Consider the following 17,247-nt stretch of genomic DNA (forward strand, 5'->3'; position numbering starts at 1 on the left):
CAGCGACTCTTCTGCGCCGGTCAAGGCCTGGCATGGAAAAATTAACAAGGGGAAAACAGCTGCTCAATTGTGCTGGGTGTTAATCAAGTCACCTCGTCAGTGGCAGGAAGGCTTATACCAAGGACCTCAGTCTGCCCCCAAAGCCCTGTTTTTGCCTTGACTTAGCAATTCCCAACAGTAATCTGTTGTCCTCCTCTCACATAAAGCCCCAACCTTGGGGTTCTGCTTCTCCTATGGGCTTGCCTTTGGTAGCCCCTCAAGGAGAAAAGCTCCCCAGGAAGGAGAGAGAGCTTTATTTTTATCCCAGTTAAAGTCCCTATCCAATCCATTAATAGCTACGATAACCTTGGTCCAGGGCATTTCCTGGAGAAGCTATAACCTGCTGGGGTTAATGAACTCTCCCTACCATTAATTCCTGGGAGAGGCCGTTGGCCTGAATTGTTACTTAATTACTCTTCTGTGTACAGCTTCATAAAGCAATGAAATGCCTTCTTTCAGGAAGAAGGGAGATGGTAATGGGGGTCATCAGAGGCCATTAATTTTACAAATAGTTTGTTAGAAACTACAGTGTGTTAAGAAGTCACTCTGGACCACAAATCACCTCTATGTGGTCCTTATTAAGTCAAGATCCGAAACCTTCCTGGTTAATATGATTCACACACACATAAAAAGTTACAAACAGTGAAGAATCTGCCCAAAATGCACATACTCCAGTATGCAGAAATACATTCATTATTGATTTTGTAATATTTTCCTCCTCTAGTTCCTATGCCTAAAGTTGGCAGAAAAGACTCAATGGGCCAATCTGAGATATCATGAGCTTTTCCCACCAAAACTCTCTTTTGGGTAATTTCCCAGTGTTTTAGGGTGATTATCTCTCACCACAGAGCTTTTCTTTTACAGAAGGTGAGAGGTTCAGGAAGAGCTATGAACCTTTAAAGTGTTGGAGGAGCTTCAGGTCTTCATGCCTCCTCTCAATGTTCCTGGAGCCGCTGGCCTTTCAGGCCTCCTGCTGGCCCATAGACTTTGTTATTGGCCATGACTGGGAGGTCTGTGGATTGTGTGTCCATCTCAGCAAGACCTAAGGTGCCCCAGGAGATCTCCTAACACATCTACACTACCGAGTCTGAAAATGCTCAGCTGCTTTCTCTGCACCGTTTTTAAAACTGCAACCCCTTCCCTCACACACACACACACAATGCACACTGCACTTCCTCTTACCCATGTCACTCATTTCTTTCTTTGAACATTTTCCTATCACAGCAAAAGAAAAGCTTCCTCACTTATTTTGTTGTTTGTGCTACCTCTCTCCCCACGTACACACCCCCTAGAATGTAAATTCCATGAGGGCAGTCGCTTTTGGCTGTTTTGTTCACTCTGCCTGCCTAGTGCTTAGAAGAGTGCCTGGCATACACAGGTGCTCTTTCAATGTTCCAGTGTTTGTTGAATGAATGAATGGTTAGTTGGCTACGTGATAAAATTAGACTGCTGGACTTGGGACCCAGAATTCCCATATTAGTCACACTTGCACAGGGAGGGAGCTCAACCTGCCAGAGAAATAGAAGGAAGACATTACCCCTTCATACTACCCAGAAGTCAGACCCATTAAACCTGCTTCTACCAGAGGAAAGACTCAGCTGTGAAACACAGGCACCCACCTAGGCTCTGAACCCAGCGCCCAGGATGAGAAACCATTGTCATCCTCCCCACTGTGACATGCTGCCCCACCCACCCAGTGTCAATAGCAGAGTCATGACCTGTTGGAAGGTTCCGAGATTCTATTGGATCGTTCCAGTGGGGAAAGATTAGACTCTTCAGAAGCAAATTGACTAGGGCAGAATCAGAAAGACCACACACATCAGAAGGGAGGTAGAGTTTACTGAAGTAAAGGAGAAAAAGAGGAAACTAAAGGGCAGACTGAGCCAAATTACTTACTTCTGCTTGGTTTTTCTTTGCCCAATTGAATGCTAGAGATCTCAATAACTAGGGATCTTTGCAGAGGCCAGGCTAGAGAGCAAAGAGATTACTTTTTCCGGGCGGTTATGCACCCATGCCATTCTCATGGGCCCTTAAATAAAGCAGCTAGGCCTAGAGCCAAAAGGGACTTAAGAACAATTGATAATCTTAATTAATTCTTACTGCTGTTTTTAAACTTCTAACGGGTTTTTGGTTGGTTAACCATCTTTGCTAGCAGGACATACATTGAATTTGTCAGCATTATCCCTATATCCTCACCATATCCTTACTGGGGCATAATCAGATCATGGGCAGAGAATCAGAAGGCTGGGTTTTGTCATGGCCAAATGAAAGGGGCTGAGGGGAGAAAACCAGTAATTTTGTTCCTGGGACTCTTGGCTACTAACTCTGTGTTTCATAAATGGATCCATTCCCCCAATTCATTAGATACTCCTCTGCTGGTACTTTAGGGGATCTACAATGGAAGAACACAAGGAAAATCAGCTAGATTATGAGTAAGTAATCGTGGTTATGTAAAACCACACCCTAGGACCGAGATAAGATATGAAGCAGGTCTGCTATTGACGCTTTCCCTCATCTTCTAGTCTCTCCATCTCTCTCTCCTATCCAAACCCCACTGTACCTCACCCCAAGGACTCTATGCTTTCCTGAAGTGAGAATAGCTGTAAATTCCCAATCCATGCCAGCCTTTCCAAGGTAGGATTTTCCTTTCCAAAATCATTCCATTCCTACTCAAAAGATTTTCCTGCCTCACTACCTTATCCCTGATTACTCATTTCAATTAATTAATTGACACACAGAAAAGTAAAAGTCTATTGAGACTTCCCCATGTGCCAGGCACCCTTTCTGGACTACTCTAGCACTACCACTCTTTTTTATTAAATTTACTCCAAAACAGAAGTTTACATTTTTATGAAATTCACTGGGGTGACATTGGTAAATTATATAGATTTCAAGTGCATAAAACTGTAATACATCATGTATATATTACATCGTGTGTCTACCACCCAAAGGCAAAGCTCCTTCTGTTGCCATGTATTTTACCTCCTTTAGCCTTTGCTATCTTGCCCTTTACCCCCCCTTCCCCTGTGGAAACCAGCAGACTGTTGTCTGTGTCTTTGAGGTTTTTTTGTTTTTTGTCTTGTTTGTTCATTTGTTGTTCTCAGTTTTATATCCCACATGAGTGAAATCATATGGTTCTTGATTTTTTCATCTTACTTATTTCATGTAGCATGATATTCTCAAGTCAAATCCATGCTCTCACACATGAGAGTACTTCACATTTTGTTATGGCCGAGTAGGGTTCCCTTGTATATTTGTACTACATCTTCTTTATCCAATCATCTGGAATGGTGAACACTTCAGTTTCCATGTCTGAATGAATAGGAGTGGATCTATATTTACAAATGAATGTTTCCAAATTTTTCAGGTAGATACCCAAAAGAGAGGTTGCTGACTCTGTTCATAATTCTTTGAGGCACCTCCATCCATACTGTTTTCCACACTGACTGTGCCAATTCACATTCCTGCCAGCTGTGAACAAGGATACCTTTTTCTCCATGATATTCCCAGCTCATTGTTATTTGTCTTGATGATAGCCATTCTAACAGGCGTGAGGTGGTATCTCATTGTAGTTTTGATTTTCATCTTCCTAATAGCAGATGATGTTGATCATTTTTTCATATATCTATTGGCCATTTGTATGCCTTCTTGGGAAAAGTGTCTGTTCAGGTCCACTGCCCATTTTTTAATTGAATTTTTTTGTTGTTGTTGAATTGTGTGAGTTCTTTATATATTTGAGGTATTAAATTTTTATTGGAGATTTCACTTGCAAATATCTTTTTCCATTTAGTTGGCTATATTTTTGTTTTGTTGACAGTTTCTTTTGCTGTGAAGAAGATTTTTAGTTTGAGATAGCCCCCATTCATTTGTTTTTTGCTTTTGTTTCCCTTGCTTTTAGGTCAAAATCATAAAATCTTCTCTAAGATCAAGGTTCATAAGTTCAGTACCTATGTATTCTTCTATGTAACGTATTGTTCTGCGCTTGGATTTAGGTCTTTGATCCATTTTGAGTTAATTTTGTATGTGGTGACATGGCAGTCAGTTTTCACTCTTTTGCATGTGGCTTTCCAATTTTCCCAGCCCCATTTACTGAAGAGGCTTTCTTTTCTCCATTGTATATTTTTGCTTCATTTGTTGAAGGTTACTTGTCCCTATACATGTGAGTTTATTTCTGGACTCTTAATTCTGCTCCATTGGTATGTGTGTCTGTTCTTCTACCAATACCAGACTTTTTTGATTATAGTCACTTTGTGGTACAATTTCAAGTCAGAGAGTGGGATTACCTTAGACTTTGTTTCCCCCCTACCCCTCAGGATTAGCTTCAGCTATTCAGATTCTTTTGTGTTTTGACATAAATCTGATGATTTTTTGTGTTCTATTTCTTTTAAAAACACCATTAAGAATTTAATGGAGATTGCATTAAAACTATATTGCTTTAGGTAATATGTCCATTTTTACTATGTTGATTCTTCCAAACCATAAACACAAAATATCTTAGCATTTTTATATCTCCTTCAACTTCTGTTAATAATGTCTTATAGTTTTCAGTCCTTCACATCATTTGTTAGGTTTATTCTCAGGAATTTCATTCTTTTTGTTGCATTTGCAAAAGGAATTTGTTTTTTTATTTATTTTTCTCAAATTTTATTGTTAGTACATTGATTTTCTATCTTGAAACTGTTTCTTTTTTTATTGATTATGCCATTACAGTTGTTCTATTCTCCGCTTCATTCCCCTCCACCCTACCCCCTGTCCCCACCATTACCCCCCTTTAGTTTATGACCATGTGTCTCAAGTTCTTTAGATTCTATATTTCCCATACTATTCTTGCCCCCCCATTAATTTTCTATCTACTGTCTATGCTACTTATTTTCTGTACCTTCTCCCCCCTTCTCCTCCTCCCACTCCCCTATTGCTAACCCTCCTTGAGATCTTCATTTCTATGTTTCTGCTCCTGATCTAGCTGTCCTTTTAGTTTGCTTTTGTTTTAGGTGTGGTTCTTAATAACTGTGAGTTTGCTGCCCTTTCACTGTTCATGTTTTTTTAACTTCTTTTTCTTAGATAAGTCCCTTTAACATTTCATATAATAAGGGCTTGGTGATGATGAACTCCTTGAATTTGACCTTATCTGATAAGCACTTTATCTGCCCTTCCATGATAAATGAAAGTTTTGCTGGATAGAGCAATCTTGGTTGTAGGTCTTTGGATTTCATGACTTGGAATACCTCTTTCCAGCCCCCTCTTGCCTGTAAGGTCTCTTTTGAGAAATCCGCTGATGGTCTGATAGGAACTCCTTTGTAGGTGACTGTCCCCTTATCTCTTGCTGCTTCTAGGATTCTCTCCTTCATTTTAATCTTGGCTAATGTAATGAGGATGTGCCTTGGTGTGTTTCTTTTTGGGTCCAACTTCTTTGGGACTCTTTGAGCTTCCTGGATTTCCTGGAAGTCTATTTCCTTTGCCAGATTGGGGAAATTCTCCTTAATTATTTGTTCAAATAAGTTTTCCACTGGTGGCTGTTCCTTTCCCCCTTCTGGTACCCCTATAATTCAGATGTTGGAGTGTTTAAAGAGGTCCTGGAGGTTCCTAATCCTCTCCTCACTTTTTTGAATTCTTGCTTCTTCGCTCTTTTCTATTTGGCCATTATTTGCTTTCTTCTGGTCCAATCCATTGATTTGAGTCCCAGTTTCCTTTTCATTGCTATTGGTTTCCTGTGCAATTCCATTCATTTCAATTAGTTTTGCCTTCATATGTTTGTCTAATTTGTAGCTATAATCAACCAGTTCTGTGAGGATCCTGATCACCAGTGTTTCAAACTGTGCATCTGAGAGTTTTGCTATTTCTTCATCGCTTAGATTTATAAGCTCTGGGACTTTGAGATCTTCTTGAGCCATTTTTGGTCTTTTCTCACCGTTAAGTATGAGTAGTGGAGCCTTGGACTCTCAGGTCGCTGGGTTATGACACTGATGTGGAGGCGGGGTCAGAGCAGGGAAATGGTGGCGCCCTGTGCTGCCGCTTGCCGTGGGGCCTGCTCAGTCCTGTAGTCTCACCGCCCACTCCCTTGCTTGTCTATCTGCGCAGGAAAGCGCGACCACAGTCAACCCGCAGCCCTGCTCCCTCGCTGTTTCTCCGCGGTAGCTCGCTGAGTTGCTTACTAGGTCCAACCCTGCACCTGGGTTCCACGCGCCCGAGTCCGTCTGACCAAGTTTTTCTGTGCAACCCCTCTCTGACAGCTGCTGGTTTCACCCCTCTTACCGGTCAGGCTGAAGAATTTGTTGTTATCAGACTTCCGAAAAGTTCAATTTTCTGTGTTCTGGCTGTGTTTTCTGTTGCTAATATTTAGTTGTCTCTAAACTTGGTTGTGAGAGAAGGCACAGCATTTCCACCTATGCCTCCATCTTGGCAGAAGTCCTGAAACTATTTCTTATTATATTTTTTACTGTATGTTTATTACTTTTCATAGTTTATTGGTGGAGTCTTTAGGGGTTTCTATATAAAGAACCTTGTCATCTGCAAAAAATGACATTTATACTTCATTCCAAATTTAGATGCCTTTTATTTTTTTCTCTTGCCTGATTTCTCTGGCTAGGATTTCCAGTACTGTTCTGAATAGCAGTGGTAAAAATGGTCAACCTTGTCTTGTTCTGGATCTTAGAGGAAAAGCTTTCAGTTTTTTACCATTGAGTATGCTATTAGCTAACAGTTGTGATATATGGACTTCATTATGTTAAGGTACTTGGCTTCTACACCCATTTTATTGAGTATTTTGATCATAAATAAATGCTGTATCTTGTCAAATGCTTTTTCTGCATCTATTGATATGATCATATAATTTCTATCCTATATTTTGTTAATGTGGTACATCACATTGACACATTTGCATATGTTGAACCATCCTTGAGCCCCTGGAATGAACCCTGGTTGATTGTAGTGTATTATCTTTTCTATGTATTGTTGTATTCAATTTGCTAGTATTTTGTTTAGGATTTTTGCATCTGTATTCATCAGAGATGTTGGTCTGTACTTTGTGTGTGTGTGTATAATTCTTAACAGGCTTTGATACCAGGATTATGTTGTGTTAAGATGTGTTAAGAAGTATTGTCCCTCCTTCAATGTTTTTGAAAGAGTTTGAGAAGGATAGCCCCTACTTTTTGGGAGGTTTTTAATGGTGTTTCAATTTTCTCACTGTTACCAGTCTGTTTAGATTTTCCATGTCATCGTGATTCACTCTACAATGATTACGTATTTCTAAGAACTTTACCAATTATTCTAGGTTTTATGTACCTCTAAGAACTTTACCAATTATTCTAGGTTTTGAATTTGGTGTCATATAGGCTTTCATAGTATTATTGTGTGACCCTTTGTATATCCATGGTGTCTGTAGTAACTTTTCTTACAGTTAGTCTGTAGGAACTAAGTTAGTCTGAATTAACTTTTCATTTGTGGATTTATTTTAGTGTTTTCTTTTTTTATTCTTAGTGAATATAAGGGGTTTGTCTATTTTATTAATCTTTTCTTAGAATGAGTTTTTCATTGTATTAAGTTTTTCTATTGTCTTTTTGCTCTCTATTTCAATCAATTCTGCTCTAATTTTTATTATTTCCTTCCTTCAGCTAACTTTGGGCTGCATTTGTTCTTTTTTTAGTTCTTTAAAATGTAACATTAGGTACATTGAACAAATAAACAAATAGACATTTGGTTTATTAAAAGAACAAACAAACACTGGTTTATTTGGAATTTTTCTAGTTTCTTGATAATATGTAATAATATAAACTTCCTACCACTTTTGTTGCATCTTAATAGATTTGATGTGTTATATTGTCATTTTCATTTGTCTCTGTGTATTGTTTTTAATTATATTTTATTATTTGTTGCTAATAATAGCATAAATAATAAAATATAATAAAAAACACCTTTCCCACCTTTGCCTGCCTCTACCAAAGTGCACCACTCCCTCAGCCGCAATCTTCACACCATAGTCAATGTTCATGGGTCATGCATATATGTCCTTTGGCTATTCTATTCCCCATGCTGTACTTTACATCCCCATGACTATTCTGTAACTACCAAATTGTACTTAACCTTTTCACCTTTTTTTGCCCATCCCTCCAACCCCTTTCTTATCTGATAACCATCAAAATGTCCTCTGTATCTATGATTCTGTTTATCTTCTTGTTTGTTCTGTTTTTAGTTTCAATTATTGATAGGTATGTATTTATCTTATTGTTCATATTTTTTATATTTTCTTCTTCTTCTTAAAGAAGGCCCTTTAACATTTCATATAATACTGTATTGGTCATGATGAACTCCTTTTGCTTTTACTTGTCTGGGAAGCACTTTACCTGTTCTTTGATTCTAAATGATAATTTTGCTGGGTAAAGTAATCTTGGCAGTAGATCCTTGTTTTTCATCACTTTGAATATGTCTTACTAATCCCTTCTAGCCTGCAAAGTTTCTTTTGGGAAATCAGCTGACAATCTTATGGGAGCCCTCTTGTAGGTAACTAAGTGCTTTTCCCCTTGCTCCTTTGAAGATTCTCTTTGTCTTTCATTTTTGACATTTTAATGTGTCTTGGGGTGGGCTACTTTAAGTTCATTTTGTTTGGGACTCTGCACTTCCTGGACTTGTATGTTTATTTCCTTCACAAAGTTAGGGGAGTTTTCAGTCATTATTTTTTCAAATCAGTTTCCAATTCTTGAACTTTCTGTTCTCCTTCTGACACCCTCCATGATGTGAAGGTAGAAGTGCTTGAAGTTGTCCCAGAGGCTCCTTACACTTTCATGTTTTTGGATTTTTTTTCTTGTTGCTATTCTGATTGGATTGTTTTTTGTTGTTATTTCAAATTGCTTATTTGATTCTTGGTTTCACCCACTCCGCTATTGTTTCCCTGTAAATTGTCCCTTATTTTAATTAATGTATCCTTCATTTCTGACTACTTTTTTATGCTTTTGAGGTCCTCCCCAAGTTCCTTGAGCATCCTTATAGCTAGTAGTCTGAACTCTGCATCTAGTATATTGCTTGTCTCCATTTTGTTTAGTTATTTTTCTGGAGTTTTGTTCTGTTTTTTCATTTGCACCATTCTCTTTGGCTCCTCATCTGGCAACCTCTCTGTGTTTGTTTCTATGTATTAGGTAGACCTGCTACATTTCTTAGGCTTAGTAGAGTGGTCTAATGTTGTAGGTGTCCTGTAGGTTCCAGTGGTACAGCCTCCTCTATCACCAAGCCTGTTACTCAAGGTGAGCCCACCATGTGGGCTATGTATACCCTCCTTTTGTAGCTGATCCTTGATTGCTATTGGCATGTCCAAGATCAGCCACCAACTCTATTCTGTCCAGGGTCACACAATATAAGCTACTAAGAGATCTGCAGATGGCTGCTACTCTACTGGGCTGAGAGGTGCCCAGGTAAAGCCAATCTGTGCACCAAGGTCAGCTGCTTCTAGTACCTAGCCTGGGGCAACTTGGTGAGAGGTACAAGGTTGCTGAAGGCACATGCTGCTTGTTTATGAGAATTTAGAAAATCTGAAGCAAGGGCCAAAACAAGCCAGTCATATGGAAAAGCCACTGGAATCAGCTTGGGTGGGCCCAAATGTTGGGTGCAGCTGGGCCTCAGGGTATCACCAGTGTGGGGCAAACAGTGTGACCCAAGTTGGTGAAGTCTTAGATATGGCACCTGCCTTCCGGCTCTGTGGATCTGTATGGGGAAGTCTCAGAAAAGGAACCATGGCATCTGACAGCACTTCTGTTGGGGAGAAAACTCCCTCCAGCTCTCAAGCTGATGCTGGACAATTCATTTTCTCCACATATGTCTCTTGTGCCTTTCAATCTACTGCCCCCATGCTTGAGCTCAGGGGGAGTGAGTCCAAGTAAGTCTCTGTGTGGGGGCCATTTAAGAACTGCCTGAGACTCCAGATGTTTTTTTTCCACAGCCTTAATCCCTACTGGTTTTTACAGCCAAATGTTGTAGGGACTTCCCTTTCTGGTACTGAAGCCCTAGGCTGGGAGCCTGGGTCTGGGACCCCCTTGTTTCTCAGATATCCCTCCTGACTTTTATCTACCACACATAGATGTGGGACCAGCCTGTTCCACATCTCCATCCCTTTTACTAGTCCTGATGTGGTTTATTCTTTAATTCCATAGTTGGTTTCTTCTTTAATTCTGTGGTTGTAGGACTTCCACTTAACTCAATTTTTGTCTGTGAGCCATTCAGATGGCTCTGAATAATAGCTGTTCTATAGCTTAGTTGTAACTTTGATGTGGTTGTGTGAGGAAGTGAGCCATGTTTCTCTATGTATATTTTCATCTCTCTTTTTTTCTTCTTTGACCCAGTTGTTTTTTAGTAGAATGTTGTTTAATTTCCACATATTTTTGTTTATTCTGGCTTTCTTTGTGCAGTTGTTTCCCAAATTCATAACAATGTGATCAAAGAATATATTTGGTATGATTTCAATCTTCTTAAATTTGTTGAAGCTAGTTTTGCCTCCCAACATATGGTCTCTTTTTGAGAATGTTCCATGTGCACCAGGAAAGACTGTATTCTGGTATTCTGGAATGAAAGGTGCTGTAAATGCCGATTATGTCCATTTGGCCTAATGTGTCATTCAGAGCTGGTATTTTCTTACTTACTTTCTGTTTAGATGATATATGCACAGTTGTCAATGGGATATTTAGATCCCCTACTATAATTGTGTTTTTGTCAGATTTTTTCCTTCAATTCTTTTAGTAGTTGCTTTCTATATTTCGGTGCTCCCTGGTTGGGTGCATATATATTGAGAAGTGAATATCTTCTTGATGTATTGTCACCTTTATCATTATAAGACGTCCACCTTCGTCTCTTACTTTTTAATCTTGAAATCTAGTTTGTCAGATATAAGTATGGCATACCCACATTTCTCTGGATGCCATTTTCTCAGAGAATCTTTTTCTACCCTTTCACTTTGAGTCTATATCTGTCCTTGCAGCTGAAATGTGTCTCCTGAAGAAAGCATGTGGTTGGGTTTTGTGTTTTGGTCCAACTTGCTACCCTGTCTTTTTATTGCTAAGTTCAGTCCATTTACATTTAGAGTGATTATTGATATATCAGAATTTCCTGTAGCTATTTCATCTTTCATTTTCTGGTACCTCTATGTCTCCATTGTGTGTTTTATTTCCCCCTTGAATGACTGTTATTTCAGTTTGGTGGTATTCTATGATTTTTCCCACTGTTTTCTCTTTTTTAATGTAATGTGTCTCAGTTTGGGATTTTTGTTTGTGTGGTTACCACTGGGTATATGCAAAAGAAATTTTCATATACACAGTAGTCCTTTTTCTTCTGAATGTTCCTTATCTCCATTTACCTTTGCAAATTCAGAACTATACTCCCATCCCTCTTACATTTTTATTGTAACAAATTATCCCTATTTATGCTGTAAGTTTGTTTCTGAATTGCAGGAGCTATTGTCTTCTTCTTTTTACTTTTAATGTTTTATCTCCTTTAACCTTTATATGTAAATATATAATACCCATTTCTGAAAAGGGGTTGTAATAGCCTGCTTGTCTATTGGTACATTGTCTTCCTTATAGTTTTATAAAGTTTTTCTGTTCATTTGTTTCAAGTAAAATTAACCCCCTTCAGTCTCTGGTAAAGGAGGTTTTGTGGTGATAAATTCCCTCAGCTTTGGTATGTCTGAAAAAGTGTTTCTGCTTCATATCTAAAGATAACTTTTCTGGATATATTATTTTTGGCTGGTAGTTTCTCTCCCCCAATAGTTTAGATATTTGATTCCACCCTCTCCTAGCTTGTAGAATTTTAGCTGAGAAATCCAATAATAACCTAATGGGCTTACCCTTATAAGTTACTATCTTCTTTTCCCTGGCTGCCTTAAGAATTCTTTTTTTGTCATTATTTTTGATAGTTTTAATATAATGTGCCTTGGAGAAGGCTCTTTTGGATTAAGATAATTAAATGCTGTGTTTACTTCTTAGAGATTCAATTATCTAGTTCTTACTATAGGTTTGGAAAGTTTTCATCAAATATTTTTTAATTTAACCATTGTATTTTTCCATTACCATTTAGTCCCTTTATACCCACCTCCCCCAGCAGTCACCACACTGTTATTCATTACCATGAGTTTTTCTCCTTTCTGCTAAATTACTCCACCTCATCCCCTGCCCCCAGCTGTCATCATACTCTCAATCTCTGAGCCTGTCCCCATTTCCTTTGTTAGTTCAGCTTGTTTATTAGATTTCACATGTGAGGAAAATCATATGGCATTTGTCTATTTCTGACTGACTTATTTCAGTTAGCATAGTGTTCTCCAGGTCCATCCATACTATCACAAAGGGTAAAATTCTCTTCTTATTAGCTGACTAGTATTCCATTGTGTAAATGTCCCACAGTGTTTTATCCACTCATATATTGATAGACAGTTTGACTGCTTCTATATCTTGGCAACTGTAAATAATGCTGCAATGAACATACAGGTGCTTTTGAATTAATGTTTTTGGTTCCTTTGGATATATTCCCAGAAGTGGGAAAGCTGGGTCAAAAAGCAGATCCATTTTTAATTTTTTAAGCTAGTGCTTTTTCTTTTTTTTTTTAAGATTTCATTTATTTATTTTTAGAGAGATGGGGAAGGGAGAAAGAGAGGGAGTGAAACATTAAAGTGTGGTTGCCTCTAGCACACCCCATACTAGGGATATGGCCTGCAACCCAGGCATGTGCCCTGACCAGGAATCAAACTGGCAGTGCTTGGGTTTGCAGGCCTGTGCTCAATCCACTGAGCTACACCAGCCAGGGCCTTCATTTTTAATTTTTTGAGGTATCTCCATACTGCTTTCTACAGTGGCTACACCAATCTGCATTCCTACCCACAGTACAAAAGGTTTCCCCTTTCTCCACATCCTGGCCAGCACTTGTTGCTTATTGATTTATTGATGCTAGCCATTTTTAATTGGGTGGTTTGCTTTTTTGTTGTTGAGTTTTGTGGGTTCTTTATAAATTTTGGAGATAAACCCCTTATCAGATGCATCAGCAAATATGTTCTCGCATTCTGTGGGTTTTCTTTTTACTTTGTTGATGTTTTCCTTTGCTGTGTAAAAACTATAGCTTGATGTAGTCCCCTTTGTTTATTTTTTTCTTTGGTTTCCCTTGCCTGGAGAGATATAACCAATAACATATTGCTATGAGTAATGTCCCAGATTTTTTTGTTTTTATTTTCTTCTATAACTTTTATGGTTTGGGGTCTAACATTTAAGTCTTTGATCCATTTTGAATTTCTTCTTGTATGTGGTATAAGAAGGTGGTATACTTTCATTTTTTCTGCACGTATCTGTCTGATTCTCCCAACACCATTTATGGACTAAACTATTTTTAGCCCATACTATGTGCTTGCTTCCTTTGTCAAATATTAATTGACTATAAAGATTTGGCCTTATAATTGATTGCTATGGCCTTATTGTATAGTTTGATATTAGGTAGCATTATTCCTCCAATTTTGTTCTTTCTCAGGATCACTTTTGCTATCCAGGACCTTTTGTAGTTCTATATAAATTTTGGAAATATTTGTTCTAGTTCTGTGAACTATGCCATTGGAATCTTGATAGAAATTGCTTTGAATCTATAGATTGCTCTGGGTATTGTGGACATTTTAATGATGTTAATTCTTCCTGACAAGGAATACAGTATGTGTTTCCACTTGTTTGTACCTTCCTCAATTTCTTTCTTCAGTGCCTTATAATTTTCCAAGTACAGGTCTTTTACATCCTTGGTTAGATTGATTCCTAGGTATTTTACTCTTTTTTAGCAATTGTGAATAGGACTATTTTCTAACTTCCCTTTCTGTTAGTTCATTATTGGCATGTAAAAATGCAACTGATTTCTGAATATTAATTTTTATTTTGCTAATTGCTGAATTCATTTATTAATTCTATTAGTCTCTTAGTGAAATCTTCGAGATTCTCTACATATGGTATCACATCATCTGTAAATATAGTTTTACTTTTTTCCAATCTGAATGCTTTTTATTTCTTCTTCTGTCTGATTCCTGCAGCTAGAACTTCCAGTACTACATTGAATAAGAGAAGTGAAAGCAGACATCTCTGCCTTGTTCTCCTAAAGGGAAAGCTTGTAGTTTTGTCTCTTGAGTAAGATGCTGGCAGTGGGTATATCATATATAGCCTGTATTATGTTTACATATATTCCCTCTAATTCCACTTTACTGAGAGTTTTTATAATAAATGGTGCTGGATTTTATCAAATGCTTCTTCTGCATCTATTGATATGATAATGTATTTTTTATCTTTCCCTTTGTTTGCGTGATGGATCACATTTATTGATTTGTGAGTGTCATACCAATCTTGTATTCCCGGAACAAATCCCACTTGATCATGGTGTATGGTGTTTTGATGTATTACTATATTTGGTTTGCTAATATTTTGTTGAGAATTTCAGCATTTCTGTTCATTGGGGATACTGTCTTATAAATTTTTTTTTGTTCTTTATGTGGTTTTGGAATTAGGATAATGGTGGCCTCATAAAATGAATTGGGAGACTTCCTTCCTCTTGCATTTTATAAAATAGTTTGAGAAGAGGAGTTAGTTCTTCTTGGAATGTTTGGTAAAATTCATCTATGAAGCCATCTGGTCCAGGGCTTTTGTTTGTTGGTAATTTTTCTTATTACTGCTTCAGTTTTATTAGGTATAATGTGTCTATTCAGATTCTCTGATTCTTCCTGTTTTGTTTTTGGAAAACTGTGTGTTTCTAGAAATGTATCCATTTTGTCCAGAATGTCCACTATGTTGGCATATGATTGTTAAAATATTTTCTTACAATCTCTTGTATTTCTTTGGTGTCTATTGTCATTTCTCCTCTTTCATTTCTGATTTTATTTATTTGGGTCCTCTTTTTTTTTTTTTCTTGATGAGTCTGGTTAAAATTTTGTCAATTTTGTTTATCTTTTTTAAAAAAAACTGCTCTTGGATTCATTGATCTTTTGTAACATTTTTTCAGGCTGTATTTCATTTATTTATTCTGTAATCTTTATTATTTCCTTCCTTCTACTCACTTTGGGCTTTGTGTGTTTTCTGTTTCAAGTATCTTTAAGTGTAAAGTTAAATTGTTTATTCAAACTTTTCTTGTTTTTTGAGATAGGCTAGTAATGCTATGAATTTCTCTCTTAGGATTGTTTTCCCAGTTTGCCACAGATTTTGGGTTGTTGTGTCCTCATTTTCATTTGTTCCAAGGTATCTTTTGATTTCTGCCTTGATCTTGTTGTTGACCAATTTATTGTTTAGTAACATGTTATTTAGTTTCCACGTTTCTGTGTGTTTTTTTGTGTTCTTCTCATGATTGATTTCTAGTTTCACAGCATTGTGGTCAAAGGTGATGCTTGAGATAATTTCAATCTTTCTCAATTTATTGAGACTTGTTTTGTGTCCTAACATGTGGTCTATCTTAGAAAACTTTCCATGTGCACTTGAAAAAGATGCATATTCTTCTGCTTTGGAGCGAAAGGCTCTGAAGATATCAAATAAACCCATTTGATCTGTGTGTCATATAAGGCCACTGGTTGATTTTCTGTCTGGAAGATCTATCCATTAAAGTCAAGGGGGTGTTAAAATTCCTCACCATGACTGCTTTCTGTCTCTGCTTAGGTATTTTTTCTACCTTGTCTTCTAAATCACTGATTCAATACTCTGCTTCATATAACCTACTGTTTATTCTTTCTGGTGTATTACTTATTTAAGATATTGCTTTCTTTATCTCTGGTTGGTCCTTTTTATGGTTTCTATGTCTTTTTCCTGCTGTTGAGTATCTTTATAATCACTACTCTATAGTCTTTCTCTTATAAATTGCTTCCCTCTACTTCATCTAGCTCCTCTTCTGGAGAATTCTCTTGTTCTTTCATTGGGGGGTCTGTTTCTTTGCCCTTACATCATAGCTGGTTCTTTGTGTTTATTTCTCTGTATTAGGTAGGTCTGTAAAAACTCTGATATAGGCCTCTGTCTAGTGCTGCTTGTGACTGGCCCTGGACAAACCTGTTTGAAGCTATCAGCGACCTACAGCACGTGGCTCACTCTGCTGGGCTTGTTTGTGTGCAGAAAAGAACACGCTACACATCAAGGCCAGGTTTTATCAGTACTGGGCCATGGGAAGGGTCAGCTGAAATCTCATAGAGATCCCAGAAACCCACTGTAGTAAAACTAATCAATAATATAGCCTCAAATTGTACTCAGCAACCTGGCTTAATCTCCACAGGGTGGGGCAAGTCAGAGTAATTCCTGTGGGTGGGGCTATTGATTCCACTCTGGTTGATGCCACTTGGAGAAGAGTGATCTGCCTAAGATGGCTTCTGGGGAATCATTCAGCACAGGGATCCTGACACCTTTTCCTTCAGTTCTCTCCCAAGAGCCATGAATCCCAGACTCTCCTCAGGCATTTCTAGTCCACTCTGTCCTCCCTCTGCCAGAGCTAAGGGCAAGTGGCTGCAAACAAAATTTTGTGCATAGGCCCTTTAAGAGGCTCCCTTTGTCTCTAGCCATCTCTCCCTTGCAGAATGAAACCTTACTGTTTTCACAGCTGGATGTTATCTGGGTTCCTTTTTGCTCTGGTGCTGTAGGCAGTTTAGATCCCACACTTCTCAGGTAGAAACCCCTGGATGCTGAAATGTCCTTCCAGAACTTCAACTGCTGCCCTTGGGAGCCCAACCACCTCTCTCATGCCTCCTCTGCACTCCCTACCAGTCTCGTTGTGGTTAAGTGGTTTCTCTTCTCTGTCTACAGTTGTAAGGCTTCTCTCTAGCTAGTGTTCAATTGGTTATTCAGAATGATTTCTCTACAATTTACTTGTAATTACAGGTTGGTCCTGAGAGGAGGTTAGTGCAGCTTCCGCTTACTCCTCCCCCATCTTGGGTGATCATCAAGTATTTGTTTAAATAGGCTCTCTGTTCCCTTCTCCCTCTCTTCTCTTTTTGGTGTACCCATTACTCTGCCTTTCTGATGAAGTCAGATCGTTTTTGTAGAGTTTTTCCTTTTCTTTTCTTTTTTTTTTTATTCTCAAGTTTCTCTCTTTTTTCATCTGCATCATTTCTAGATTTCTATCTTCAGTGTCACTAATTCTTTTCTCCATCTGGCCAGCTCTGTTTCTTAAGCTTGCTAGTTCATTCATCATCTCTTTTATTGAGTTTTTCTTCTCCAGAATTTTTATTTGGTTCTTTTTTAAAGTTTTAATCTC

At 38.1% G+C, this 17,247-nt stretch overlaps 1 protein-coding gene across 1 annotated transcript in view; it reads left to right on the forward strand.

Annotated features, from left to right (window-relative positions):
- The window catches only part of TMCO5A (transmembrane and coiled-coil domains 5A), a 49,805-nt gene that overhangs the window by 15,863 nt on the left and 16,695 nt on the right, over positions 1 to 17,247 (forward strand). The window contains 1 exon segment of the mRNA XM_053666373.1: positions 2,404 to 2,471. Within this exon segment, the coding sequence (XP_053522348.1) occupies positions 2,404 to 2,471 (68 nt within the window).

This window comes from Artibeus jamaicensis, unplaced genomic scaffold (assembly GCF_021234435.1).
Source record: "Artibeus jamaicensis isolate MK-2021 breed Jamaican fruit bat unplaced genomic scaffold, CSHL_Jam_final contig_1132, whole genome shotgun sequence".
NCBI lineage: Eukaryota > Metazoa > Chordata > Mammalia > Chiroptera > Phyllostomidae > Artibeus > Artibeus jamaicensis.